Source organism: Manis javanica, chromosome 8, assembly GCF_040802235.1.
Source record: "Manis javanica isolate MJ-LG chromosome 8, MJ_LKY, whole genome shotgun sequence".
Classification (NCBI taxonomy): Eukaryota; Metazoa; Chordata; class Mammalia; order Pholidota; family Manidae; genus Manis; species Manis javanica.
In genome coordinates this window covers 113,255,718-113,283,325 of record NC_133163.1, presented here as the reverse complement: position 1 = coordinate 113,283,325, position 27,608 = coordinate 113,255,718, and the positions used below count along the sequence as shown (strand labels likewise).

Sequence of the window (27,608 nt, the reverse complement as noted above, 5' to 3'; positions counted from 1 at the left end):
CATGATAAAACAATGTGGTTATTACATTCACCCATATTATCGTGTCCCCCATGTACCCCATTGCAGTCACTGCCCATCAGTGTAGTAAGATGCCACAGAGTCACTACTTGTCTTCTCTGTGCTCAGCTGTCTTCTTCATGATCCCCCCTATACCATGTGTGCCAATCATAATACCGCTCAATCCCCTTTTCCCCCATTCCCACCCACCCTTCCTCACTCCTCCCCTTGGTTACCACTAGTCCCTGCTTGGAGTCTGTAAGTCCGTTGCTGTTTTGTTCCTTCAGTTTTGCTTTGTTGTTATACCCCACAAATGAGGGAAATCATTTGGTACTTGTCATTCTCCGCCTGGCTTATTTCACTGAGCATAATGTCCTCCAGCTCCATCGATGTTGTTGCAAATGGTAGGATTTGTTTCTTTCTTATGGCTGAATAGTATTCCATTGTGTATATGTAGCACCTCTTGTTTATCCATTCATCTACTGATGGCCTCTTAGGTTGCTTCCATTTCTTGGCTATTGCAAATAGTGCTGCAATAAGCATAGGGGTGCATATGTCTTTTTGAAACTGAGAAATTATATTCTTTGGGTAAATTCCTAGGGGTGGAATTCCTGGATCAAATGGTATTTCTGTATTTAGTTTTTTGAGGAACCTCCCTATTGCTTTCCTCAATGGTTGAACTAGCTTACATTCCCACCAGCAGTGTAGGAGGGTTCCCCTTTCTCCGCATCCTCACCAGCATTCGTTGTTCTTAGTCTTTTTGGTGCTGGCCATCCTAACTGGTGTGAGGCGATATCTCATTGTGGTTTTCGTTTGCATTTTTCCCTGATGATTAGTGATGTGGAGCATCTTTTCATATGCCTGTTGGCCACCTGAATTTCTTCTTTGGAGAAGTGTCTGTTCATATCCACCACACATTTTTTAATAGGGTTATTTTCATTTTGGGTGTTGAGGCGTGTGAGTTCTTTAGGCATTTTGGATGTTAACCCCTTGTCGGATATGTCATTTACAAATATATTCTCTCATACTGTAGGATGCCTTTTTGTTCTGCTGATGTTGTCCTTTGCTGTACAGAAGGTTTTTAGTATGATGTAGTCCTATTTGTTCATTTTTTATTTTGTCTCCCTTGCCTGAGGAGATGCGTTTAGGAAAAAGTTGCTCATGTTTATATTCAAGAGATTTTTGCCTATGTTTTCTTCTAAGAGTTTCATGGTTTCATGACTTACATTCAGGTCTTTGATCCATTTTGAATTTACTTTCGTGTATGTGGTAAGACAGTGATCCAGTTTCATTCTCTTACATGTAGCTGTCCAGTTTTGCCAGCACCATCTGTTGAAGAGACTGTCATTTCCCCATTGTATGTCCATGGCTCCTTTATCATATATTAATTGGCCATATATGTTTGGGTTAATGTCTGGAGTCTCTATTCTGTTCCACTGGTCTGTGGCTCTGTTCTTGTGCCCATACCAAATTGTCTTCATTACTGTGACTTTGTAGTAGATCTTGAAGTTGGGGAGCAAGATCACCGCCACTTTATTCTTCCTTCTCAGGATTGCTCTGGCTATTTGGGGTCTTTCGTGGTTCCATATGAATTTTTGAACTATTTGTTCCAGTTCATTGAAGAATGCTGTTCATAATTTGATAGGGATTGCATCGAATCTGTATACTGATGTGGGCAGATGGCCGTTTTGACTATATTAATTCTTCCTAGCCAGGAGCATGGGATGAGTTTCCATTTGTTAGTGACCTTTTAATTTCTCTTGAGAGTGTCTTGTAGTTTTCAGGGTATAGGTCATTCACTTCCTTGGTTAAGTTTATTCCTAGGTATTTTATTCTTTTGGTGCCATTTTGAATGGAATTGTGTTCCTGATTTCTCTTTCTATTAGTTCATTGTTAGTGTATAGGAAAGCCACAGATTTCTGTGTGTTAATTTTGTATCCTGCAACTTTGCTGTATTCCGATATCAGTTCTAGTATTTTTGGAGTGGAGTCTTTAGGGTTTTTTATGTACAATATCATGTCATCTGCAAATAGTGACAGTTTGACTTCTTCTTTACCAATCTGGATTCCTTGTGTTTCTTTGTTTTCTCTGATTGCCGTGTCTGGGACCTCCAGTACCACGTTGAATAACAGTGGGGAGAGTGGGCATCCCTGTCTTGTTCCCGATCTCAGAGGAAAAGCTTTCAGCCTCTCGCTGTTCAATATGATGTTGGCTGTGGGTGTATCATATATGGTCTTTATTATGTTGAAGTACCTGCCCTCTATACCCATTCTGTTGAGAGTTTTTGTCATGAATGGATGTTGAATTTTGTTAAATGCTTTTTCAGCACCTATGGAGATGATCATGTGGTTTTTGTCCTCCTTTTTGTTGATGTGGTGGATGATGTTGGTGGATTTTCACATGTTGTACCATCCTTGCATCCCTGGGATGAATCCCACTTGCTCATGGTGTGTGATCCTTTTGATTTGTTTTTGAATTCGGTTTGTTAATATTTTGTTGAGTATTTTTGCATCTACATTCATCAGGGATATTGGTCTGTAATTTTCTTTTTTGGTGGGGTCTTTGCCTGTTTTTGGTATTAGGGTAATGTTGGGTTCTTAGAATGAGTTTGGGAGTATTTCCTCCTATTCTATTTTTTTGAAAACTTTTAGGAGAATGGGAATTATATCTTCTCTGTGTGTCTGATAAAATTCTGAGGTAAATCCATCTGGCCCGCGGGTTTTGTTCTTAGGTAGCGTTTTGATTACTGTTTCAATTTCTTTGCTGATAATTGATTTGTTTAGATTTTGTGTTTCTTCCTTGGTCAGTCTTGGAAGGCTGTATTTTTCTAGGTCGTTGTCCATTTCTGTACAGCAAATAGCAACATACATCCTTTTTCTGTCTCCATGAATCTTAAATTTATTTATTTATAAAACTTAATATAAATAGCACTGTGGAGTGATATCTCTTTTTGGAATTTATTAAGCTGTGGAATTCTGCACCATGGTGGGCATACGTATAAGGGCAGAGACCGTGTGAGGAAATCCTTCCACTTAGAACACATATTCTGAAGGTATTAGGCAGATGATCATTGTAGGTAGTGACTCAGCACCTGGGGTAGGAGACTTTATCATCCGTGCTCTTGATGTTCAAACCCAGATCTGGCCGATGACCCTGTGAAAAATGGGACAGTTTTGCTGTTACCACAGACCTGCCCCCATCTGGTCGGCACTTTGCAGGGGTACAGTATATACCTATGGTAAAGAAACAGCTTCTGAGGAGAGCCTGCATTTGCCATGGAACAGTGCCCTCCGCTGTTTCTGAGGGAGCCATTCAGCCGTAGTCAAATTATGAGGGAAGAGTGCACTGCTCAGAGACAAAGCAAGCTGCTCCTTGTTTGCAATGGTCAAGATACTGGGAAGCCAACTCCTGGCACCTGCAGCCAGTCCCCACTGTAAATATTCAGCAGGAGAATCAAGACAGCCCAGCCACAGCAGCTGACCTCCCCTACATCTGTTCCCAGGCTCTAATCCCACACTGCATGTGAATGCTCTTTTTCTATTTTTCGCTGCAAATACAGAAGAGCCTCCATTAGTTTTGCTCCTTAGCAGAAGGAATTTTTACAACAGTGATTTTAACCATTGAGGCTGGCCTTTAGAATAACTTCTGCTTCTCAGTATTATAAAATTAAAGGAGGCACAGTCAATGGCTGCAGTGAAGTAGTCATGTAGAAGAGAACAGCAGTTCACTGTCGGATCAGCCTCGTTTCCTTCCTTTTTTTCCTTCCTTCCTTCCTTCCTCCCTTCCCTGCTCCCCCCTCCATCATCATCATCTTTTTAATGAAACCATGTAAAGTTGCCAGAATGTCCGTCTACGGGAATAATGTCACATAGAGGAAAATGGTTTTTTTGCTAACTCACTTTACATTCTGGGAACAACTGTTTTTGCTGGTTCTCTCCACTCTCTGAATTCTTATTCTCAGTTTTGTATTCTGGGTGTGACCCTGAATGATATAGTCAACATTTACCTTTACTTTAACCAACAACAAGGGCAGTTATGGACCTCAAGATGTTATTAGGGATATGTGTCCTTCCTAATAACTTTTGAACTGTTTTCTCAGCATTATTTCACTTAGCTAGAGCAGAGAAAACATAGTGATGAACAATAAACGATGCATGAAAGGAAAAATTTTTTTGTTTCCTTCAGTGATCTGAAATCAAAATGTGTAAAAATACTTTTTCTTTCATAATTCTAAGTCTCCAATTCATGAGGGCAGAGGAGTGGATTTCTTGCTCTATCATGTGGTAGGACAGTGGTACATGGGAGCTGGCCATACCTTATCCTCCCCTTGTGCCAAGAACGAAATCTGGTTTAATGAAGCACCTACTAAGGCCACACCTACTGGGCAGAAACTGCCAGATTCTACAGGACCCTAGAAGGCCTCTGCCACTCAGTGTGGGAATAAGCCACGCGAGCAGTGCTGCTCTTTGAGGTGGTGGAGGGTGTTTCCATTTAGGGTGCCAGGTAAAAACTCAGTGACTTGTACGGTCAGACAATGCTTATTTGCACATTACTCTAGTAATTGCCAGGAGAAAAGGATTTTGTTTTCTCTGAGGCCTGAGGTGAAGAAAGAATTTACTCATTCTTGGCAATTTACCAGACTAAGAAAGTTGCTTAATTTTTTTTTTTCCATTTGGTTCCTTCTGTTTGAAATATTTATCTGTGGTCCAAGCTGCCTTTAAGCCTTTCATTAAAGGATGACTTTGCTGACACATGATCAGCCTATTATGGGACAGGGATAGGCAATTGACCTCAGCCAATACAGACTCTTTGGTATTTCCTGCTGTAGCTATTGGAAAAGAGTGATTGTGCTGAAGTTGCTAATCTGGTAGTATAGGATTTAGGTTATTGGCAGAAGATTGCCACTTAAAGGAGCAATGCCCATTCAGGGAAAGGAGGGAGAGAGATGAAGCCCTGAGGACACTGGTGAAACTTCTGGATTCAGCCATGCCTGAAACCTCATATTTTTAGTTCCATAGGCAATATCTTTTTTTTAATTTTGCTGTAATTTGGAAGTTAGTTTAAGTTAAGGTCACTTGCCGCTGTAGAGTTCTAATTATCAGTAGTGAGCCATCTGCATTGCAGAGGTCCAGTCTCTTACATTTTTAAGATTAACTAGAAGTATTGATGGACTCTAACTTTGTTTAGCATCGGTGACATTATTCTGAAAATGGTCTACTTTGTTTACTATTTCATACTATTTAGCTTATCCTATAGCCACTGAAATCTATTGACAGAGCTGTTGACTGGGCAAGGTTGATCTTGGAAAGGCAACATGGGAGGAAAGGTAATCCGTAGGCAAACCTCAAGGGAAAAACTGAAGAAAACATCTTCCCTCTACAAGTTCCACCATCTCCTAGTGCACACAGTCACGTACCACTTGCCTTCTTTTTCCAAGGATGTTTGGGGGTTAGTGGGGCAACAAGTCCTCAGTCCGAAGTGTGAGGGACGCAGAGAGGAAGCTCCTTAGCCTCCACAAGGTGCTCCTGCTCAGTATCCTGGGTAGTATGTCGATGAGGAGATCTGGATTTATGAAGCTTATGTGGAAAAACAGGTAGCCCAGCAGTGTGATGAAAAATAGGGTTATGAAAAAGAGAAATAGAAAAATCCTGAAAAGAGAAAGCCAAGAAACTGTTAGCCAGATGTTAGACAACCAGGAACAGACCAGTAAGTCATACCTAAATGCACACCTGGTTCCTTCTTGATATTCAAATGTCTCCCACTAAATCTTGTCTCCGTTCCCAGCAACCCCTTGTAAATGTGGTCCTTCCCTAGTGCTGGCTTGCTAGTTACTGTCTTCCATCACTGTGTTTTATTTTCTTTTAGTATTTATCATTATCTGAAATTATCTTGTGAAGTAGTCACACTGATTTATACCCCACTAGCAGAGTATACATTTCTGTGGGTCTACACCCTCTCCAACACTTACCGTCAGATTTTTAAAGTTTCACTAATCAAATGGGTGTAAAGTAATTTCTCATTATGGACTTGATTTGTATTTCCCTGAGGAACAGTGATGCTGAATATCTGTGCATAGGTTTATTGGTCTTCTGTGTTCCTTTTGCCCATTTATCTACTAGGTTGTTTGAGCTTTTCTTACTAAATGGTAAAAATTCTTTATATGTTCTTGATATGAATCCTTTTCCATGTGTACTTTGAGTAACTTCCCTCTACTTTCTAAGTTAACAATTGAAAAGTTAACAATTTTTAATCAAGGCTAGTTTATCAACCTTTCCTTTAGTTAGAATCAATCCTTTTTATGTCGTGTTAAAAATCCATGCCCCATACCAAGGTCTGAAAGATACTTCTATCTTCATTGAGAGTTTGTAGCATTTAAAAAATATGTTCACAAATTCTTTGATACTCCTCTCATTATGAGATTTCCCTTCATTGGGATGTGGACTGGACTTAATGGCTCATTTCTAAAGAATACAATATTGTGGAAGTGACGTGACAGTGTGTGACTTCCTAGACTAGGTACTAAAGACACTACAGCTTCTTCCTTATTCTCAGGAGAAAACCAGCTGTCATATTGGGAGGCTTCACAACCAGCCCTGTGGAGACGTCCATGTGATGAGGAACTGAGAGATCTCTGCCAAAATCCAGCAAAAAAGCCAGTGTGAAATAGGTCCTGTAGCACCAGCCAAGCCTTCTAATTACTGTAACTTTGGCCAACATCTTATCTGTAGCCTCACAACAGACCCTGAGCTAGAAGTACCCAGCTAAATGACTCCAAGATTCCTGACTCACAGAAACTATGGGATGATGGATGTTTATTACTTGAAACTAGTAAGTTTTTGGGTAATTTGTTAGGTGGGAATAGATAACTCATGCTGAATTTTAAAGATTCCTTTCTTTCTTTTTGTGGACATTTAAGTCTTTAACACATTGGGCTTGCTTTCTATATATGCTGAATGTTAGTGATCTGATACCATTTTTTGTCTTATTTGGATAACGTTTGTCCCTACCATATTTTTGAACAATTCTTCCTTTCCCCTATGACATATAATTATTGTTACATATCAAAGGTCTAAATGTGCACTGTTTCTAAGCTTTTTTTTCGTTCCATTTCATTGTTCAGTTTTCCTAGTCTGGTCCCAATAGCACACTATCATAATTATTGTAGCTTCATAGTAAGTTCTGATATCTGAAATGGCATATTCCCCACCTCTTACTTTTCTTTAAAATTTCCAGGTTATCTCTGACCCTTTACTCCTCCAAATATAGTATATTTTAGAATCATTTCATTCAATTGCATGAAACATCTTTTGGGGAGTTTGATTGGAATTGAATTGACTATTTCTCCACTGGGGATAACTGATACATTTCTGGTATTAAGGCTTCCTATCCATGATCATGGTATTTCTCTTCTTTCATTCATGATACTTTTAATATTTCTTAATACATTTCTCTAAATTTCCCTATGGTGGTCTTGATTTCTTCTTTAAATGATGAATTTTTTTGCCCTTGTTGTGTTACTATGATTTGCACGAGCAAACCTCCACTGTTTCCTTCCTACATTAACCTTATCCGGCTGTTCTGGGCTGCCTCCAGCCCCAGGACAAATTCATTACCACTTGCACTCAGTAGTCAGAGAGAACCCCTTCCCCACCAGTTCTCTGAAGTTTTTCTCTAGAGTTGATCTTAGAGCCCGGATCCAGGATCCATTCTAGTCAAGTATCTTAGAATTAGAATCAGAAGCCCTTTACAAACCTCCTTCCTCCTTCCTACAAATCTCCTTGAAGCTGGATACAATATTCATAAGGAGGTTGTGGGTGACATTCCCAGGGAAAATCTTAGGAATAACCAACTTTTTAATCTCTTGAGTTAACAACCAGCCTACCCGTGCCTCACAGAATGGTCGAGTAAAACAAGAGGAAAGGTGTTTGTAGTTTGGTGATCTAAACTTGTACATTCTCCTCCAGATTACCAACTGAAGGCAGACAGCCCTTGGGAGTCCACATGGGCGAATCCATGCTGGGCACTGGTGTTAAAAGTATAGGTGAAGGCAGTTGTAGGATTTCTAGGAAAAATTCTACTAGTTGTTCCAGAACACTATATTTAGGGACACCAAAATATGTAGTACTTCATTTACCTTGTATGAAGGGATATCCCCCTTAAGCCAATATTCTAGACCATTGGAAATTACCTTTAAACACCAATAATTTTATGTTAATCATTTTGATGGAACTCTTTCTAAATCATATTTTATACCACTTTGAATATATGTTTCTCTATGCCTTCTTAAACAGATTATATTGAACATAATTTGACCTTTTCTTGAAAATGCAAGGACTTCATGAAAACAGATCTTTGCTGTCACAGTGATTCCTTCAGAACTAATATGCACTCAGTTGTTTGAATCTTGAGTTCTTAGGCTAACAAATATTTTTGAGCAATTATGATGTGCTGGATACTGTTAGGTGCTTTATCTTTTTTTCACAATCATTTTCTCTTTTATCTGTTATTAGGCAGCAGTATATTGCATTTAGAAGTTCTCTCCCTATGTATGTATATATTTTTCATCTCAGTGGTAAAGAGTTGACATTGTAACAAGGTTTGAGGGAGGCATGTGTCATACAATAGGGTGAAAACCCAATCACTATGCTTATGAACCCCATTTCTAATCTACTGATTCTACTGGGGATCCAGACACATCAAATGAATTCTGATTGTTAAGGGAAGAGGGAGGAAATGTGAGATTTGCCTCATGTCTTTTAGGTGATAACATTCCCATTTGTGATTACTGCTCGGCTGTTGGCTGCTAATACTGGAAAATTAGATTAGTAATTGCCTTTCGGCAAGAAGTCATAGCATTAGAACTGAGAAATGTGGTCACTGATGACACTAGTTTGTTGACTCTGTGTGTGTGTGTGTGTGTGTGTGTGTGTGTGTGAGAATGTGTGAATGTGTATACAAGGTTCTCCTTGTCGTCTGCAGGATGGCTAGTAGATCTCCCAGTGTTCAGGAAGTTTGCTCAAAGATATTTACTTGCCTTTTACAGAGCCATATTCCCTTCTTTTGGAGAGAATTGTCCTGGGAGAAGAAGAAAGGACATTGATAAATAAGCAGTTTCATCACTGTCAAGTAATATTCAGTGAGCCATTAGTTATATGTTATGTTTAGATACCATACAAATTTTTTTCATAAACATAAACAGATGAAATTTTCAAAGACAGTGTATATACATATATATTCATATATATGTATGTGCATTATTTATATATACATACACACACACACACACACACACACACACACATATATATATATATATATACACACACTTAGATATTTCTATATACTTTTGTATCACCTCCTTATATATACTGATAGGAGTAAAGGAAGGCATAGAAACGTAACGTCTGTTGCCCAAGGTTATACAGCTAGTAAGTGATAGGGCCGGGCCTGAAGCCTGGACCTCTGCGAATCCACATTCTGGGCTCTCATAACTCTTTGCTTACCTTCAGCTCAGCCAGCAACCCTTAGAGGAATGAACAAGCTATGGACACCACAGAAATATATTCTGAGATAAGTTTTAGAATGTATAAAAATGGAAAGGTGAAGATATATCCTGAATTTCTGTGACATTTCTTTTACAAAATATTTCCTTAGTTATTTCATTTTCCTTTTAACTTCCTTGGGAGATAAAAAGATGGAGGAATTAAGATCCTATTTTAAAATTGTGTAAATAAGGCTCATAGAATTGGAATCAGGAGAAACTGTGTGTTTTACACATTTGGTTCTATAGCTTGAGTCCGATGAGGTGAAGCGCCCTCTGATCAGCGCTCAGGGAGCATCTCTGTAAGGACGGCTCAGACTCAGGGCTCGGGACCATCATGGGACTCTGGTAACCCTGATGAACACGCTCTGTTTTTCCTCTGATGGGTAGTCAGATGAATACTTTGATGAACCATTGGGGGTAGATGAGGGGACATATCAGAAAGTATGCTAAGCCTCGTCCTAGAGAGGGGGGGTCCAGTTAATTTCAGGGTCCAGTTAATTTTTTTGCTGAGTGGAATATGCAAGAGAGGGGCCAGAATAACTTGCTCAGGACCATTGGAGTCATGGTCACTGTGGGCATGTGTGACATATACCCGAACATCTAGATGACCCCAGGGACAATGGTGTATTATTAATGTTTGCTTTTTGGGAAAAGAAGACTTCTTTTTTTTCTGAGGTTATCAAGACCATATATTTCATGCCAAAAAATTTCTGGTGAATGTCAGTCAACCTTGCCTCTTAAACCAATATGCATTACAAAAATAAAGTTAAATAAAAGTTTATCTTTTAGTCCTGTGAACTTGCTGCCCCAAAATGCCAAACAGGCAAAGAGCCGTGATGCTCTGCATCCAATTCGATGTCCTTCTGACCTTTACATATGTGCTGGTGACATCACGATGTTAAATATGAGTAGTCTTGGAGCTTTGTCATAAAGAAGTGATGACTTCTTATGTTAACTCATGGGGCATCTCTGATCAGATAGTGACAGATAACCCTGGTGCTTTGTGTTTTGAAAGATTCGGGACCATGTTGGGATCACCTGGAAAGAGTTCTGTGATTGCAGGAGGTGGGCGGTGTGGTATATGTGTCATATATTAGCCTCTTCTCTGTAGAGTATTATACCCTCAGTTAATGTTCCTTCTTGCTTGCATTCTGAACCTTCTGAGGTCTTAGACTAGTTTCTACGAGGATATGTCATTTACATGTTTTCTTTGTTTCAGGTTTTAGGTTGGAATGCTTTGAAATTACATCTAGTACTCATCTTAGAAAATGCACATGGGAAGATTTGTGTATGTTTCGTGGCTTATAGTGTTTTGAAAACTCTGACAGGCAGTGGCACTGAGTGAGAGGACACAGGGTGGAACACTCACCTTATTATTTTGGCTGTTGTATTTTTTTGCAGAGCTCATGCTCAAGACTTTTGATCTAGGGGGAAATGAATGAGATAGGGGTTGAATAAAGTACACTCAAATATTCATACTACATAATGATTATTTAAAAAGTTTTACATTCTAAAGCTGTGCTGTCCACTATGGAAGTCAGTGGCTACATGTACCTGTGAACATTAAAATTAATTAAAATAAAAAAAAAATCAGTTCCTCAGTCACACTACCATGTTTCAGGTACTCAGTAGGTGGCAACTGGCTACTATTGGATGGCACAAAGTTTTACTGGGCAGCTCTGTTCTAGAAACTGAGCTTAGCACTGAAGCCATACTTCAGAATTCCAAGAGCAGGTACCCTGTGGCCCTCCCAGGCCGCAATGCATACCAGGGCTGTTTAGAGGCGCTATGAAGTTTGGGTCTCTTTACCTCGATCCCAAGATTCTAAAATATTTAATAAATATAAGTACTTCTTGACTAAGTTAAGATGTAACTTCTAAAAAGGGGCCAAGAAATGGGAGTGAGGTTTTTTACTTTGTTTTCTCACCATTTCAATTCTAGACAAACTCAGAAAGGAGGGGCTTTTGTCTTACCATTTCTAACCTCTAATGGTCACAGTTTAGTAGTTAATATAGCGTACAGTTTGAGTTTTGTAATATGATGGCCTTCGTGTGTCTAGAGGTTAGTTTCATACCTATCTTATATGGCTTAGTCTCTATGTTTTTGGGGAAATGAGGGTGGTATTAGTTTAAAGGGCTTTTCTGTGAAAGTAGGAATGTCCTACTCATCAGAGTGCCTGACCACCAGCCCTTTTAAAATCAGATGTTCCTGCCCTTAATATAAACCTGAATAATTGAACATGTGATAGAAGCATGAAGGGATGGTTTTTTAAGAAGGATGGAACAAGGACCTCCTTTTTGATGTTGGTGTGGTTTAGTGGGAGTCAAACAATCGCTAACAGAAGGGAGAGAGATGTGGTGTTGGGGCTCACTCAGTCCCACGTAGGAATTGGTCAGAGGAATGTTTGCTCTGACCGAGGCTGAGCTGGAGTTACCACTAAAACCAAGAAGTTCCTTTTTTTGTCAAAACTCACACTTCTCTCTCAAGGAGCCGCATCTCTGCTTCTTCTTCCATTTTCCTCCAAGTTTCCTGGTACTTCTTCCCAGAGAAATAAAAGAAGCCGCAGTTACTAATTAGAAGCCTTATACTTCTTCTAATCATAAGAAGCATGTATTATTACGTGGTAACATGAATGCTTGGTCTCCTTCTCCAGCCCCGACACCCACCACCACTCCTGGTCACTCGCTGTACTTCCTACCTTCCCGGCAGGTCCCTGGGTATTTGGCGTCATGAAAGGAAAAGTGCTCATTATGAATTTAAGAGCACAGAGGTCAGGAGACCAGGGCTGTAACGGAATGATATTGGTGGTGGGTTGTCAGGGACCCAAAGTCTCTTTGTAATGCCACTTTGAAGAGTTAATCTTGTCCTAGAAAGTGTTCTTGGAAAAGCCTGGTTTCATATTATCCTGTCTGTACCTTACAAACCCTTTTGTGTCCCATTACCGAGAAACTGTACCTTAATGCAGAAGACCTGATCTTTGCAGAGCTGGGCCACATGTGCATAGTCTTCCATTATCTGGGAAACCAAAATTCAGTCTTAAATTTCTTTCAGGAAATTTCTCTAAGAACAAGAGTATACTTGTTTCCTCCTAAATCCCAGACCCTAAATGTAGTTTTCTAATTGTTCTAAATATGTTTTTGCTGTATATATGAACTCGTTTTTTTTTTTAGGATAGATAAGCTTTATTTTGGGGGGGATTTTATTTTGGGACAGTTGGGAGAAGAATAGATACTAATTTGTTGAATATACTGATATGGAACATATCCTGTAAAAATTATTGAAGAGAAGGAAACCTAGGAGACTGCATTCATCTTCCTTTCCTTCATCCCCTCCCCAACCCCATAATGGTTCTGGATCTGGAGCCTTATTATGTGTAACTCAGTCATTTGCAGAATGTATTGCATCGTCTAACTGAACATCAACTTTTCCTTCCTCTGGGAGAAGTAATACTGAAATTACTACCATCACCTTGGCCAGTTCCTTCTCTTGGTCGGCACAGGAAGCTTCCAGCTGTTGTAACTTAACCTACAGAAAGGGAAGGAGATGGATAACTCAAGGTGCAAGCAGGATTCCATTCTGAAATGCTGTCTCAAAGGTTACCTGACAGGTGGTTGACATGCATCAGGTATGATGTCAGATGTCTTTTTAATGGGGGAGAGTCCAACCATGCAGCGTCCTTCTGGTGAACCTGCCCTTCTACACTCCCAAGCCCTTAGCATTCATCAGGGCTCCACTCACGCTTAAACTACAATTCTTAGCTTCCTTCCTTCTTAGCTATTTCTCTTAGGGAAAACATCGATCTTGAAAAACTTCACTCTTCTTTTTCCTTTTATATGCTTACTGCTCACTCCTTTTTTGCTCCCCATATTCCCTGTTCCTTCTTTTCCTTCCTTATTTGATGAAATCCTATGCTATATTGGTCACTACGTTGGAGTGATGGGCAGAAGGCCATGAGAGTAGAAAGGGTACAGCGGTGAACAGGATTGAGAGTCAGAGTCTCTGCCTCTCAGAGCTGACATTCTAGTTGGGGACATGAACAGATAAGTCAACATGATAATGATAAATGCTATGAAAGAAATACAAACAGAGAAATGTAGTGATAGCGATGGCATGAGAGCTATCATAGCTGAAGTCCTGTCTGATGAGATGATACTGGGTTGAAATCTAAATGGTAAATATTAGCCAAATGGAGATCTGGAAGAAATACGCCCCATGCAGGGTTGCAGCAAGAGCCAAGACTGTGAAAGAGCACATATTTAGTGTGTATGTGGAAGTTATGTGGCTGGAGCATGGGGACACACCTGGGAAGGAGAAGATGAGGTGGGGAAAGGTTGACCTGGGTGAGATTATGTAGGGCCTTGTGGCTTCTAGAGTTTGGTTCCGTATTTTAATTGCAGTGAGAAGCCAGGTGTGAACTCGAAGTAGTAAGGACATAATCTGATTTGTGTTTTTAAAGAATAAGTCTTTTCTATGTGTGAAAAGTAGACTAAGGGTAAGAGCAGAAGCAGGAAGACCAAGAGGCTGATTTGGCATCCAGGCAAGGGCTGATGGTGGCTTGCAGAAGGGTAATGTAGCCGAGGAATAGATGTGCTCGGGGGATATTCCCTCGTTAGAGCAGACAAGCCTGCGTTTTTCCTTCCTTCCACTTTTAGCTCTACTGTTCCCACTTTGATCTAGTACCATTGTTTCACATCTGAAGACTTCTAACAGTTCCTTTCCTCTTCAGTCAATTATACCCAGGGCCAGAGAGCCAGATGTGCTAAGGGCTGTATCTTGAGGACGGTGGTCTGAGACACAAAGAGGCGCAGCAGGCCTACCATTAAACTGATGAGCTGATTGCCAGGATGTAAGAACAGAAGCAAGAGATGCTATGGATTTCATAGAATTAGAGAAATCACTTGAGAATTCTACAGCGCATGTAGGCAAATGGGAGTAATCTAAAGGGTCAGTAATGCTTTAGAGTTCTTTGGAGGTGGGCTAATAGCTTCTGGGAAAATAATGGCCATTGTTGTGACAATACCTGGAACTACCTATAGTCTTCCTGCTCAGCTGAGGTGACACAGCATCACCAGACTTAAAGCCTTGCCATGGGCTCTGCTGGGCTGCTGTCAAGAAAACTTGTTTTGAGCAGAAGGAAGCCAATGCACTTAGTTATACGGCAAGGCTAGTCAAGGGGCTTCATAAGCCTTTCTAACCGGAGCCCCAAGTTTATCCTGAAGCACATGCAGGCTCCACATTTCTTCCTTTCCAGATACATTTCCTGGACAGGCATGGCCAAGCAAGCTGTTTGGGTGGCTTTGGACTTCCTGTTTTGTGTGTGTTTTTTTTGTGGCCATCAGTACTAACTTGGCTGACAGGAAATAGGGAATTCTCTATTTTTCACTTTGTATTTCTATTTTCAGTGTGTCCATATCTGCAGGGCCTCCACAGACGTAGTATGGGCTTAAGTGTGAGCTTAAGAAGCTAAAGAGAAATAAGGCAGGGGAAGATGGGATTCTACAGAAAATATCAAGTAAGAATTGTACCTGCTTTCTGAATAAAAAAATAAGTCCACCTTTTTGCATCTTTGATCAGATGGATTGTGGTTGTGCCCAGGTTTTTATCTTTGGAACACAATTAGAGAAATGCTAAGCAATGTATGATGATGCACTCAGCAGGTAGAGGTCACTAAATATTAGGGTGATAAATTGAATGAATCCTTTTCTGGATGGGAGTCAGTGATAGAGTGTGTAAATTACCTAGCACACAGTAGATTTGACAAATCCTAGCTCTGCTCTATGAATTCATACATTTGCCTCAGCTAGACTTTTAAATAATCACGTTAAATATGTGACATTTCAAGGTTTTACTCTTCAAAAAAAGGAGAGTTAAAAATGCACAATTTCATTCAGTTTTTCAAACTGAGGCTGGAAGGGGCTGATTAAATTGCCCAACTTCATATACCTCACTAAGTGCTGGGACCAGGATATAAACTAGGGACTTCAGTGTTATATATGCATTGTGCAATTGTGTTCTGCTCTTCCTAAAGGAAGAGAAACAAAATATATGGCTTCAGAGTGAAATTCCTTACCAAGGGCAGAAAAGAATTCAGTACTCAGTAGTCTAGGCTTAAGTCTGACATGGGCTAAAACTACAAAGAATTTATCCCAGTTTTGATAGTTGTTTCCACCTAAAAGCTTGCTTCCTGGTTATGTAACCCAAACCCACTCAAGATTGCTTTTTCGTTTACCTTTGAGTCTTCTAGTGGTCCCTTTAGATGGCCTTGTTCACACTTGGTTTCCTTTTGCGATTTCCTTGTAAGCTATGATTTTAAATAAATACATATTTCAAATAAAAATACATCAAATAAAAAATTCTAGAAGACAAGCACACTGTTTGGTGTGTAGAACCAATAACATGGCCTTGGTAAAGCTGCCAGGAGATTGTCCCTTAATGGATACTTGGTGCCCTTGGAATCATCTTTATTCTACCTCCGTCTTCTTCTCACTAGTGTCGGCCACCAAAGCTAGGGTCTGCACAAGCAGGAGGACTTCCCTGAACCCTGTGCCATTCCAGGCTACAGAGGGCTGCAGGCGGGGGTCAGAAAGTAGGGCGATCATAGGAAACCTGCTGTATTTTGAGCAGGAGTTGAGGTAGAGTGAATGCCTGGATAAGGAAAGGGGAAGCCCTTGGGATTTAAGTATTTTAAAAAGTCTGTTGAAAATAAAATTAACCTTTCACCTTCCGACAAAGTGTCAGTGGATTCCATTTTCTTGTGATAGAATGAAAAACCCATGGGATCACCAAATAGCCCAAATGTCGCACCCACTGCCTTCACCTCATGCTTGCAGGGGAAGTCCATGGCATTCAGGTACGAGGCTCAGCCTCAGGAGAGTGGGGCAGGGGTAGAACCCGCCCCCCAGCACAAACTTTTCTGACACGTGGGATCCTCTATGATCATTTTCCCTCCCTTGTGTCTTTGACAGCTGGAGCCGCTGCGGGGAACGTGGGGAAAACTAGAGCCCCAACCCACCTTTTTTTGAAGGTCTCTTATACCGTGCACCAGAGTCTCATTTTTCCTTTCCTGTTGAGAGAAAGAAGCAGAGCATAGGTGCGGAGCTCCCTGCTGCCACCCACCTTTATTCAGCTGATTGTTCTCCCTTTCACCTGGTGCTGTTTCCCTGCAGTAACTCTACCTCACTGCTACTGTCAGGTAGAGGACCTGTGGTTTGATTTCCACATATGTATGTGTATACCAACTCACCAGGATAGACATGCCCACATGCAGGGCTTCCCAATATTGAATATTACCAAAGATACTGTGCCACTGACACATATTTTACCATGACTTTTGACTATTCTTTGCATGTAGAAAAGAGACGACTAGCTTATCTGATGACTAATGAGAGACAAGCTGAGGAATAAAACCTATCAGATGGCTCTTCCCAGCTCCTTGCTTACAAGTCTGGCGATTTCATCTTCCTGTTCTTGCAAAGTTCTTTCCCTTTCCACGGTGGTACTGTTCTCCTTCTCCCACTCATCATCTTTCAGGTCTTGAGTCTGAGTGATCTCACTTTCCAGCCTGAATGACACAAGCACATAGTGTGAGGAACAGACAGCTTCAGAACTGGAAAAACACATCTATCAGTTTTAAGGGTTCCTTCAGGGTCAGTAAATATGGCTCTCAAGTTGGAAGCCCATTTTTCCTGGGTCCTTACCATCATAATCACTTCAAAGGCAGGAAAAAAAATCACTTCAACGTTTGACCTGAGTCCTGAGTCAAACACCCTAGTGTTCTTTCAGCTCAGGTGAATATCATCCAGTCTTTTAAGAATCTCTTTGAAACTTGCTGTAATTCCGGGTTTGAGCCACAGAAAATGCCAAAGAATGAAGAAGGAACTGCTGCATAAGATAGAGGTGTCTAGAGCAAGTGGGAAAATTCAGGTTTGTCTCTTCTCCTCTATCCCATCCCTTGGATTGGGAACTTCCCTCAAGAAAACCCAGCACTCACCTCTGTATTTCTTCTTCTTTCTTGTGGATTTGGAGAAGAAGTTCCTGATTTGCCTCATCTGTGATTTGCAGGTCTCTTTCAAGGTCTGTGTTCAGACTTTCTAGGTTCCTATTTGACTGGGTCAGTCTTAAGATCTCCAACTCCTCTGACCTATAGATTCAGCCCACGAAAGGAACAAGGGCCAGTTATCTCAGGGTCAGGGATCTTTGGGCCAGAAGGGGTATCTAGGAGACCTGTGATTCAGCAACCTGGCTGTTTCTGGGAGCACACCTTTCCTTTTTCATAGGAAATTGTATTTCTTAATCATGCCCTTACAGTTTGTTTCAGTAATTCTGAACTCCGTGAGCAAGAGGATTTTCCCAGGCTTTCTTGATCAAAGTGCTCAGTGTAATAGTGCACCTCCTCCCTGGTTCCAGGAGAAGATTGTTTCCTTAATAGCCTCTTGTATTGGAGAGAATGGTTTCTCAGGAAAATGGTGCACAAAATCTGCTCACGAAATACACTTCCATTGAGTATTTTCATCCAGGCACCTGGCACATCACTTAGAGTTGGTTTCTGCCTTATGCCGCAAGAGCTCTCCACGAGCAGATGGGGCTTCTGTTTCTCCCTCCCTCCTCCCATCTCAAAACTTCTCCATTGTCTGCTACAAAGCTTGAGAATCTACCATGGGAGTCACTCCACTGAGTACACACAGATATGATCCAGGCATTCACTTTCAAGAATACAAACATCTTTTTTGAAATAAATTTGATTGTAATAATGGTAATATCTCAGTGGTTTAGAAAGGGTACCTGGCAAATGGGAAGCTCTCAGTAACTTTTTTTTGTTGTTGTGTGTCAGTTAATTGGTTTCTCTTTGAAACTATAAACTGGGGATAAAGTGTGAGGGAGAGGTGTTTTGTTTTGAGTGGGAATGAGGGACGATTTTGGTAAAGTAAGTCCTTCCTTGGAAGGGCTGAGTGGATGCAGGATTTATAAGAGTTGTCACTTCAGGAGGACATGGAGTGCTTGGGGTGGTGTCAGCAGGGGGTTGGATAGACAGGAGCGTAGGAGGGAGTGGGTGGGGGGGGAGATGAGGGAAGTCATGCAGAGTAGACCTGCTTCACACCTTGGTCCTTGGATGTGGCTTTGCATAATCGTGATACTTACTCGTGATCTAGCTGATCGTCCTCGGGTTCTTCCATTGTAGATTCCCTGAAATACCAGCAGAGATGCATTGGATGAATTGGGGAAATGTGTCCATTTGTGAAACACAGAGTAACTAGCCAAGAGTCCCTAAGTATATGGACAAAATTAAGTCAAGTGATTTCCTCCCTCCAACCCCCCAGGTTTTGGCCATGACAAAACCCAGCCCTTTGATTCTTCTGTCCCTCATCTGACTGTAACTCAGATAAGGATACAGTGAGGATACAGGGATAATGCTGGAAAATTCAGTGTATGTCCTTCTAGTGGGTACATGCGGAGATGGTTCTCTAGAACAAGAATCCTTTCAAACTTTGCTCCAGGTAATTACAATCAATAAAGGTCATCCCTTCGTCTTAAGTCCCTTTTTGCTCTGTGGCCAGTTGCTTTCATTAAGGCCCCCTGGGCATGAGTGTAGGTGCATGACCGCCCTGAAAAGTGATCTTTCTGGCCTCTAGCCAGGACTCTGTAAGGATCGTCAGATATTAAGATCTTTAGTATTAAATAGGGCTCAGAAAAACCAAGCAGAAGTAGATAATTTGGTTCATTCTGTACCTTAGTTCCCTTTTTATCTCCAATTCTTCAATAAACTCTGTCCCCCTTCTGTAAATGGCTTCCTGATTCTACCTTAGTCGCTCAGCTTCTGAAGTCTAGTCCTTCCCCACTGGAACCAACCAGTAGAGTGTCAGACCCTTCCAAAGGGTCAGGACTCTGCTATTGACATAGGATGGGTGGGGCAGCATGTCATAGTGGGGTGGGTCACAATGGTCATTCATGCAGAGTTCCAAGGCTATGTGGGTATATGAGGAGATGGTTCTCTAGAACAAGAGCCCTTTCAAACTTTGCTCCAGGTAATTAGAATCAATAAAGGTCATCCCTTCCTCTGAAGTCCCTTTTTGCTCCGTGCCCAGCTGCTTTCCTTAAGGCCCCATGGACATGAGTGTAGGTGCATGACCACCCTGAAAAGTTATCTTTCTGGCCTCTAGCCAGGACTCTGTAAGGATCGTCAGATATTAAGATCTTCAGTATTAAATAGGGCTCACAAAAACCAAGCAGAAGTAGATAATTTGTTTCATTCTGTACCTTAGTTCCCTTTTTATCTCCAATTCTTCTATAAACTCTGTCCCCCTTCTGTAAATGGCTTCCTGATTCTACCTTAGTCGCTCAGCTTCTGAAGTCTAGTCCTTCCCCACTGGAACCAACCAGTAGAGTGTCAGACCCTTCCAAAGGGTCAGGACTCTGCTATTGACATAGGATGGGTGGGGCAGCATGTCATAGTGGGGTGGGTCACAATGGTCATTCATGCAGAGTTCCAAGGCTATGTGGGTATATGAGGAGATGGTTCTCTAGAACAAGAGCCCTTTCAAACTTTGCTCCAGGTAATTAGAATCAATAAAGGTCATCCCTTCCTCTGAAGTCCCTTTTTGCTCCGTGCCCAGCTGCTTTCCTTAAGGCCCCATGGACATGAGTGTAGGTGCATGACCACCCTGAAAAGTTATCTTTCTGGCCTCTAGCCAGGACTCTGTAAGGATCGTCAGATATTAAGATCTTCAGTATTAAATAGGGCTCACAAAAACCAAGCAGAAGTAGATAATTTGTTTCATTCTGTACCTTAGTTCCCTTTTTATCTCCAATTCTTCTATAAACTCTGTCCCCCTTCTGTAAATGGCTTCCTGATTCTACCTTAGTCGCTCAGCTTATGAAGTCTAGTCCTTCCCCACTGGAACCAACCAGTAGAGTGTCAGAACCTTCCAAAGGGTCAGGACTCTGCTACTGACATAGGATTGGTGGGGCAGCATGTCACAGTGGGGTGGGTGACAGCCGGGGGTTGGATAGACGGGTGTGTAGGAGGAAGGGAGGGGGGAGATGAGGGAAGTCATGCAGAGCAGACCTGCTTCACACCTTGGTCCTTGGATGTGGCTTTGCATAATCGTGATACTTACTCGTGATCTAGCTGATCCTCCTCGGGTTCTTCCAATGTAGATTCCCTGAAATACCAGCAGAGATGCATTGGATGCATTGGGGAAATGTGTCCATTTGTGAAACACAGAGTAACTAGCCAGGAGTCCCAGAGTATAGGGACAAAATTAAGTCAACTGATTTCCTCCCTCCAACCCCCCAGGTTTTGGCCATGACAAAACCCAGCCCTTTGATTCTTCTGTCCCTGATCTGACTGTACCTCAGGTAAGGATACAGTGAGGATACAGGGATAATGCTGGAAAATTCAATGTGTGTCCTTCTAGTGGGTACATGCGGAGATGGTTCTCTAGAACAAGAACCCTTTCAAACTTTGCTCCAGGTAATTAGAATCAATAAAGGTCATCCCTTCCTCTGAAGTCCCTTTTTGCTCCGTGCCCAGCTGCTTTCCTTAAGGCCCCCTGGGCATGAGTGTAGGTGCATGACCGCCCTGAAAAGAAATTTTTCTGACCTCTAGCCGGGACTCTGTAAGGATCGTCAGATATTAAGATCTTCAGTATTAAATAGGGCTCACAAAAACCAAGCAGAAGTAGATAATTTGGTTCATTCTGTACCTTAGATTCCTTTTTTTATCCAATTCTTCAGTAAACTCTGTCCCCCTTCTGTAAATGGCTTCCTGATTCTACCTTAGTCGCTCAGCTTCTGAAGTCTAGTCCTTCCCCACTGGAACCAACCAGTAGAGTGTCAGAACCTTCCAAAGGGTCAGGACTCTGCTACTGACATAGGATGGGTGGGGCAACATGTCACAGTGGGGTGGGTGACAATGGTCATTCATGCAGAGTTCCAAGGCTAGATGGATGGCCGAGTTTGGTGGTAGTCAGTTCAGTGGTTGTGATTCCTGGGTAGTATGAAGGGGTAGTCCCTGTGTTTTATTTTTCTCGCAGATTGAGCTTCCTCTCTGCCCGAGTGTGGCTATGGGAACCTGGGTCCTAAGGCATCAGTCTGATCCCATAACCGCTCATTCATCTGACACACACTGAAACATCAGAAGAGCGCTTATGGATGCCAGGCACTGTTCTAAGCATGAGGGAGACAGAGTGAACAGAACAGCCCAAACACCTGCCATCACGGAGTTTACATTACAGGGTGTGCATGTGAGGACGGAAGGGGTAGCACAACGCAATAAATGAGTACATTTATTTTATTTGGTATGATAAAAAAGAAGAATGCTATGAAGAAACATAGGTGAAGGGGGTGAGAGAAATTCAGTGAGTCCTGTTTACGTGGGAAGGAATTGAAGTTTTAAATAGGGTGGTGCAGAGAACGCACTGAGCATTGCCAGACCCAGAAGTGTGGTGTAGATGTGTCAAGAGGCCTAATCAATGGGAAGGAAACCTTAGGTTGTGCTGAGGTGAACACAGAATCCTCAGGCCTCACGGCCAAGGGCAGTAGCAGACAAGGCCCATGGCCACCAGAAGCATGGACCAGCACGCAGCCGAAGGGCCAGCAGGCCCAGGGCACCAGGAGGAGGCGTGAGGACGCAAAGCTCCTCCTTTGCTGCTTTGAGGATACGTAGCTTTTCCTGCAGCTGCCACTATTCTGGGGAAAAAGAGAACTCTGGAGAGGGAGAATCTGTCCAAAATACTGAGAAATTGCCCATAGAGATTTTTAACTGGGAAAAGTCCATGATATCTCGAGTTGGCCCCATTGTATTTTCTGCCAACTGCAGTCAGAGCAGGGAGAGGGGAAGATAAAATCAATTGCACTATGTAAAGAATGTGTTCCTGCATACATGAGTCTGTACACTTTGGCCACCTTCTGTACAATTTGTATCTTTTCGCATAAGTCAAGGAAACCTGGGAAGTTTTGAATCTCTACTTCAGGACTGTATTGAGTTGATCTGTGGATCAGAGTGACTTCTTAACATACTGTAGTTTCTAACAAACTATTTGTACAATTAACGGCCTCTGATGACCCCCATTACCGTCTCCCTTTATAAAGCCGTACACAGAAGAGTAATTTAGTAACAATTCAGGCCAATGGCCTCTCCCAGGATTTAATGGTAGGGAGAGTTCACCAGCTGGTTATATAGCTTTTCCAGGAAATGCCCTACACCATGGTTATCGTAGCTACTAATGGATTGGATAGGGACTTTCACTGGGATAAAAATAAAGCTCTGTCTCCTTTCTGGGGAGCTTTTCTCCTGGAGGGGCTACCAAGGGCAAACCTGTTGGGTCCGCAGAACCCCAAAGCTTGGGACCTTGTGTGGGACGAGGACAAGAGACTGCTATTAGTGAGAATTGCTAAATCAAGGTAGAAACAGGGCCTTGGGGGCAAATGAAGGTCCTTGATGTAAGCACTGCTGCTATTCGAGAGGTGGCTTGATTAACACCCAGTGCAGCATTAGAGCAGCTGTTTTCACCTTGTAACATTTTCAAGCCGTGCTGGGCCCTGTGCAGAAGAGTCACTGAGACACATCAGACTGTGCTGCTGCATTGTGGCTGCGAACTCCGGCCTTGGCATGGCAGTCTGTTGTGAAAACATCCCCTCGTCTTCCAGGCTGGGCACTCAGTATCTGTTTGCCTGGCCCTCTCCCTGCTGCTGTGAGGGGGGCAGGCCAGGTGCCCAAGCCCTGGGCACGGCTGCCTGGGCCCAGGCCCTTCCTGCTGACTCACCTGTCGTTTCACTTCCGCAGATTCTGCTTGTGTATGTTTCTAGATGAGCCTGGTTTTGAGGCTTATAACTGCGCAAGACTCTAGAACGTCATTGTAGATCATTGTTTTTTGAATACAGAATCAAATACATGATTTTCCTTATGTCCTTACTTATTTTTAGTTACTATTTTTGTGCAATCTTTAGGCTCATAAAACCTCTTTGAATTCCCTTTTAAAATACTCAGAATAGCTTTCTCAAAAGCAGAAATTTGAAGTGGACTGAAATGTTAAGAAAAATAAGGAATGTACCATTAGTTCCTTCTGCCATTATTTAATAGCCAATAAACAACTATGGTAGTTTGAACTGGCAAAATGTGTATGTATTTTCTTTTATAATTCATTGTATTGCTGTTATAATAGCATAAATTATTTAAAAAATGAAAACTCATCAAGGATCTAATCTCAGCAAAACCCTATATTTTTACAAGTTTTCTTCTATTTTTCCTATTGACAAACCATCTTTTGTAGTTATCATAGAATAGATAATACTGTTGTTTGCCTTCTCACTTAATATTTTTCATAAACATTTTCCAGGTTTTTACATACCATATATCATTTCAATCAGCACACGAAATTCTGCTAAGTTGATAATCTTCATAATTTGCCCCTCCACACCCTTCTCACCTGTTTGTCTGTGTACATACCTGTCTCCCCTGGAGTGCCAGGAGAGTGCCCTGTGTTAATGTTCTAAGGCTGCTGTAACAAAGTGCTGCACACTGGGTGGCTTAAACAACAGAAGTTTATTTCCTTACAGTTTTGGAGGCTATGAGGCAAGGTGCTGGCAAAGCTGGTTTCCCCTGAGGCCCCTTTCCTTGGCTTGCAGATGGCCGTGTTCTCCCCTGTGTCCTCACGAGGCGTCCCCGTGTGGGTCTGTGTCCTTATTTCCTCTTCTTAAAATGACACCGTCATAGACATTGGGGATCAACAGAGGTGAGGCTTAGAACCTCACCCCACTGTTTTGAGAGAAATCTTCTGCATCCGTGGATGTTTTGTTGCCCTTGTCTAGCTTGGATCAATGCTTAGTCTATAGGCACAGACCTGATCATCTACATTTGCCCTCTTACAGCACTAAATTATGTTTTCTACCTTTATCTTGCATCTACCTACCACTTCAGCATTTTATTAAAATAATAATAATAATAATAATAATAAGGGAGAAATGTGGGATTCACATATAAATCAAGTATAAAAATCAAACGAAAAAAAAATGACACCGTCATAGAGGATTAGGGCCCTCCTTCATGACCTCATTTTAAATTAATTACCTCTTTAAAGACCTTATCTCCAAATACAGTCACATTCTGAGGTACTAGGAATGAGGACTGCAGTATAGGAATTTTAGTGGGACACAACTCAGCCTACAAGAGGTATTCAACAAATGTTTACCTGTGATGAGCATTCAGGCTATTCCCCCACCCTTCCCCCAAGTAGAAGGACTTCAAAGAATAGATTTATATAGTCATTACATTTTTTAGATACAACCAAACTGTCAGATATGTATTTATATTTTTACCATTTTTGGATGTCTTTTAATATATCAGCTTTTAATTTTACATGTGAGGAAAATAAAGACGAGAGACAATAAATGTTTTGCCGCTATTATGTTTCCATTTGGAATGGAGGCTCAAGGTTTTTTTTTTTTCACAATTTATTCGTTCCTTTATTTCCTGGAACCTCAATGCACACTTGCTTATCTTTTTTGTTTGTTTGGTTTTATTTTGTTACCATTAATCTATAATTACATGCAGAACATTATGTTTACTAGGCTCCCCCATTCACCATGTCCCCCCCACAATCCCCATTACTGTCATTGTCCATCAGCTTAGTAAGAAGCTGTAGAATCACTACTTGTCTTCTCTGTGTTGTATAGCCGTCCCCATGCTCCCCACACATATTATTCATACTAATTGTAATGCCCCCTTTCTTTTTCCCCTGCCCTTATGAGGCTCAAGTTTCTATCATGAATTTTTTTCCCTACTGGAAATTATGCATAGAATACTTTCCCCTCTCATATTATTTATTGTCTCTTTGGCTCATAAAGGCAATATTAAACCTTCTTGGTGAACAATTTCTGCCAAACTTGCCATTGAGGGGTTTTTAATTTTTTTATTAAGGTATTATTGATATACACTCTTTTAAAGGTTTCACATGATAAAACAATGTGGTTATTACATTCACCCATATTATCGTGTCCCCCATGTACCCCATTGCAGTCACTGCCCATCAGTGTAGTAAGATGCCACAGAGTCACTACTTGTCTTCTCTGTGCTCAGCTGTCTTCTTCATGATCCCCCCTATACCATGTGTGCCAATCATGATACCGCTCAATCCCCTTTTCCCCCATTCCCACCCACCCTTCCTCACTCCTCCCCTTGGTTACCACTAGTCCCTGCTTGGAGTCTGTAAGTCTGTTGCTGTTTTGTTCCTTCAGTTTTGCTTTGTTGTTATACCCCACAAATGAGGGAAATCATTTGGTACTTGTCATTCTCCGCCTGGCTTATTTCACTGAGCATAATGTCCTCCAGCTCCATCGATGTTGTTGCAAATGGTAGGATTTGTTTCTTTCTTATGGCTGAATAGTATTCCATTGTGTATATGTAGCACCTCTTGTTTATCCATTCATCTACTGATGGCCTCTTAGGTTGCTTCCATTTCTTGGCTATTGCAAATAGTGCTGCAATAAGCATAGGGGTGCATATGTCTTTTTGAAACTGAGAAATTATATTCTTTGGGTAAATTCCTAGGGGTGGAATTCCTGGATCAAATGGTACTTCTGTATTTAGTTTTTTGAGGAACCTCCCTATTGCTTTCCTCAATGGTTGAACTAGCTTACATTCCCACCAGCAGTGTAGGAGGGTTCCCCTTTCTCCGCATCCTCACCAGCATTCGTTGTTCTTAGTCTTTTTGGTGCTGGCCATCCTAACTGGTGTGAGGCGATATCTCATTGTGGTTTTCGTTTGCATTTTTCCCTGATGATTAGTGATGTGGAGCATCTTTTCATATGCCTGTTGGCCACCTGAATTTCTTCTTTGGAGAAGTGTCTGTTCATATCCACCACACATTTTTTAATAGGGTTATTTTCATTTTGGGTGTTGAGGCGTGTGAGTTCTTTAGGCATTTTGGATGTTAACCCCTTGTCGGATATGTCATTTACAAATATATTCTCTCATACTGTAGGATGCCTTTTTGTTCTGCTGATGTTGTCCTTTGCTGTACAGAAGGTTTTTAGTATGATGTAGTCCTATTTGTTCATTTTTTATTTTGTCTCCCTTGCCTGAGGAGATGCGTTTAGGAAAAAGTTGCTCATGTTTATATTCAAGAGATTTTTGCCTATGTTTTCTTCTAAGAGTTTCATGGTTTCATGACTTACATTCAGGTCTTTGATCCATTTTGAATTTACTTTTGTGTATGTGGTAAGACAGTGATCCAGTTTCATTCTCTTACATGTAGCTGTCCAGTTTTGCCAGCACCATCTGTTGAAGAGACTGTCATTTCCCCATTGTATGTCCATGGCTCCTTTATCGAATATTAATTGGCCATATATGTTTGGGTTAATGTCTGGAGTCTCTATTCTGTTCCACTGGTCTGTAGCTCTGTTCTTGTGCCCGTACCAAATTGTCTTCATTACTGTGACTTTGTAGTAGATCTTGAAGTTGGGGAGCAAGATCCCCGCCACTTTATTCTTCCTTCTCAGGATTGCTCTGGCTATTTGGGGTCTTTCATGGTTCCATATGAATTTTTGAACTATTTGTTCCATTTCATTGAAGAATGCTGTTCGTTATTTGATAATGATTGCCTCGAATCTGTATATTGATTTGGGCAGGATGGCCATTTTGTCTATTAATTCTTCCTTGCCAGGAGCATGGGATGAGTTTCCATTTGTCAGTGACCTCTTTAGGTTGTCTTAAGAGTGTCTTGTGGTTTTCAGGGTATAGTGCGTTCACTTCCTTGGTTAGATTTATTCGTAGGTATTTTATTCTTTTTGATGCTATTGTGAAAAGAATTGTTTTCCTGATTTCTCTTTCTGCTAATTCATTATCGGTACACAGGATGCAACAGATTTCTGTGTATTAATTTTGTATCCTGCAATATTGTTAAAATCCATTAATTAATTCTAATAGTGTTTTGGTGGTCTTTACGTTTTTCTGTAAATAGTATCATGTCATCTATAAATAGTAAAGTTTAACTTCCTTACCAATTTGGATGCCTTTTATCTCTTTGTGTTTTGTGATTGTTGTGGCTACAACCTTCACTACTATGTTGAG

The 27,608-nt window shown here is 41.3% G+C and overlaps 2 protein-coding genes and 1 pseudogene across 8 annotated transcripts in view; 1 reads left to right on the top strand and 2 right to left on the bottom strand.

Annotated features, from left to right (window-relative positions):
* CSNK1G1 (casein kinase 1 gamma 1) overlaps window positions 1-27,608 on the top strand; it is a 304,324-nt gene that overhangs the window by 158,708 nt on the left and 118,008 nt on the right. The window contains exon 1 of one of the 5 annotated variants that reach the window (XM_073211958.1): window positions 5,644-6,825. The exons of the other annotated variants lie outside the window; for them this stretch is intronic. The gene's annotated coding sequence lies outside the window, so the exon portion shown is untranslated. Of the gene's footprint in view, window positions 1-5,643; window positions 6,826-27,608 lie in introns of those variants that run through there. 5 annotated transcript variants of the gene reach the window in all.
* LOC140843185 (transmembrane and coiled-coil domain-containing protein 5A-like) lies at window positions 904-27,303 on the bottom strand. Of its 3 annotated transcripts, none has more exons than XM_073211978.1 (13): window positions 20,656-27,303; window positions 18,680-18,724; window positions 17,532-17,681; window positions 16,982-17,102; window positions 16,554-16,604; window positions 15,771-15,842; window positions 13,010-13,066; window positions 12,497-12,556; window positions 12,015-12,079; window positions 10,911-10,965; window positions 9,032-9,072; window positions 5,414-5,645; window positions 904-3,150 (listed from the first exon to the last, which is right to left on the bottom strand). In XM_073211978.1, exons 1-12 carry the CDS (start codon window positions 20,730-20,732, stop codon window positions 5,447-5,449), a joined length of 993 nt encoding a protein of 330 aa, XP_073068079.1. In that variant the 5' UTR covers window positions 20,733-27,303; the 3' UTR covers window positions 904-3,150; window positions 5,414-5,446. The 3 variants fall into 3 exon arrangements, with proteins under 3 accessions (XP_073068079.1, XP_073068080.1, XP_073068081.1); XM_073211979.1 differs by having other exon boundaries at window positions 5,421-5,645; XM_073211980.1 differs by lacking the exon at window positions 904-3,150 and having other exon boundaries at window positions 3,158-5,645; window positions 19,268-27,295.
* LOC140843308 (small nucleolar RNA U13) lies at window positions 8,560-8,672 on the bottom strand (annotated as a pseudogene).

Excerpts from the sequence above, each read along its gene's own strand:
- LOC140843185 (XM_073211978.1), bottom strand. The coding sequence starts at position 20,732 with ATGCATCCAATGCATCTCTGCTGGTATTTCAGGGAATCTACATTGGAA. Across the intron at positions 17,682-18,679 it reads GACGATCAGCTAGATCACGA|GTCAGAGGAGTTGGAGATCT; the intron begins GTAAGTATCACG and ends CTGAATCTATAG. Across the intron at positions 9,073-10,910 it reads ACAACAGCCAAAATAATAAG|GACAATTCTCTCCAAAAGAA; the intron begins GTGAGTGTTCCA and ends TTCTTCTCCCAG.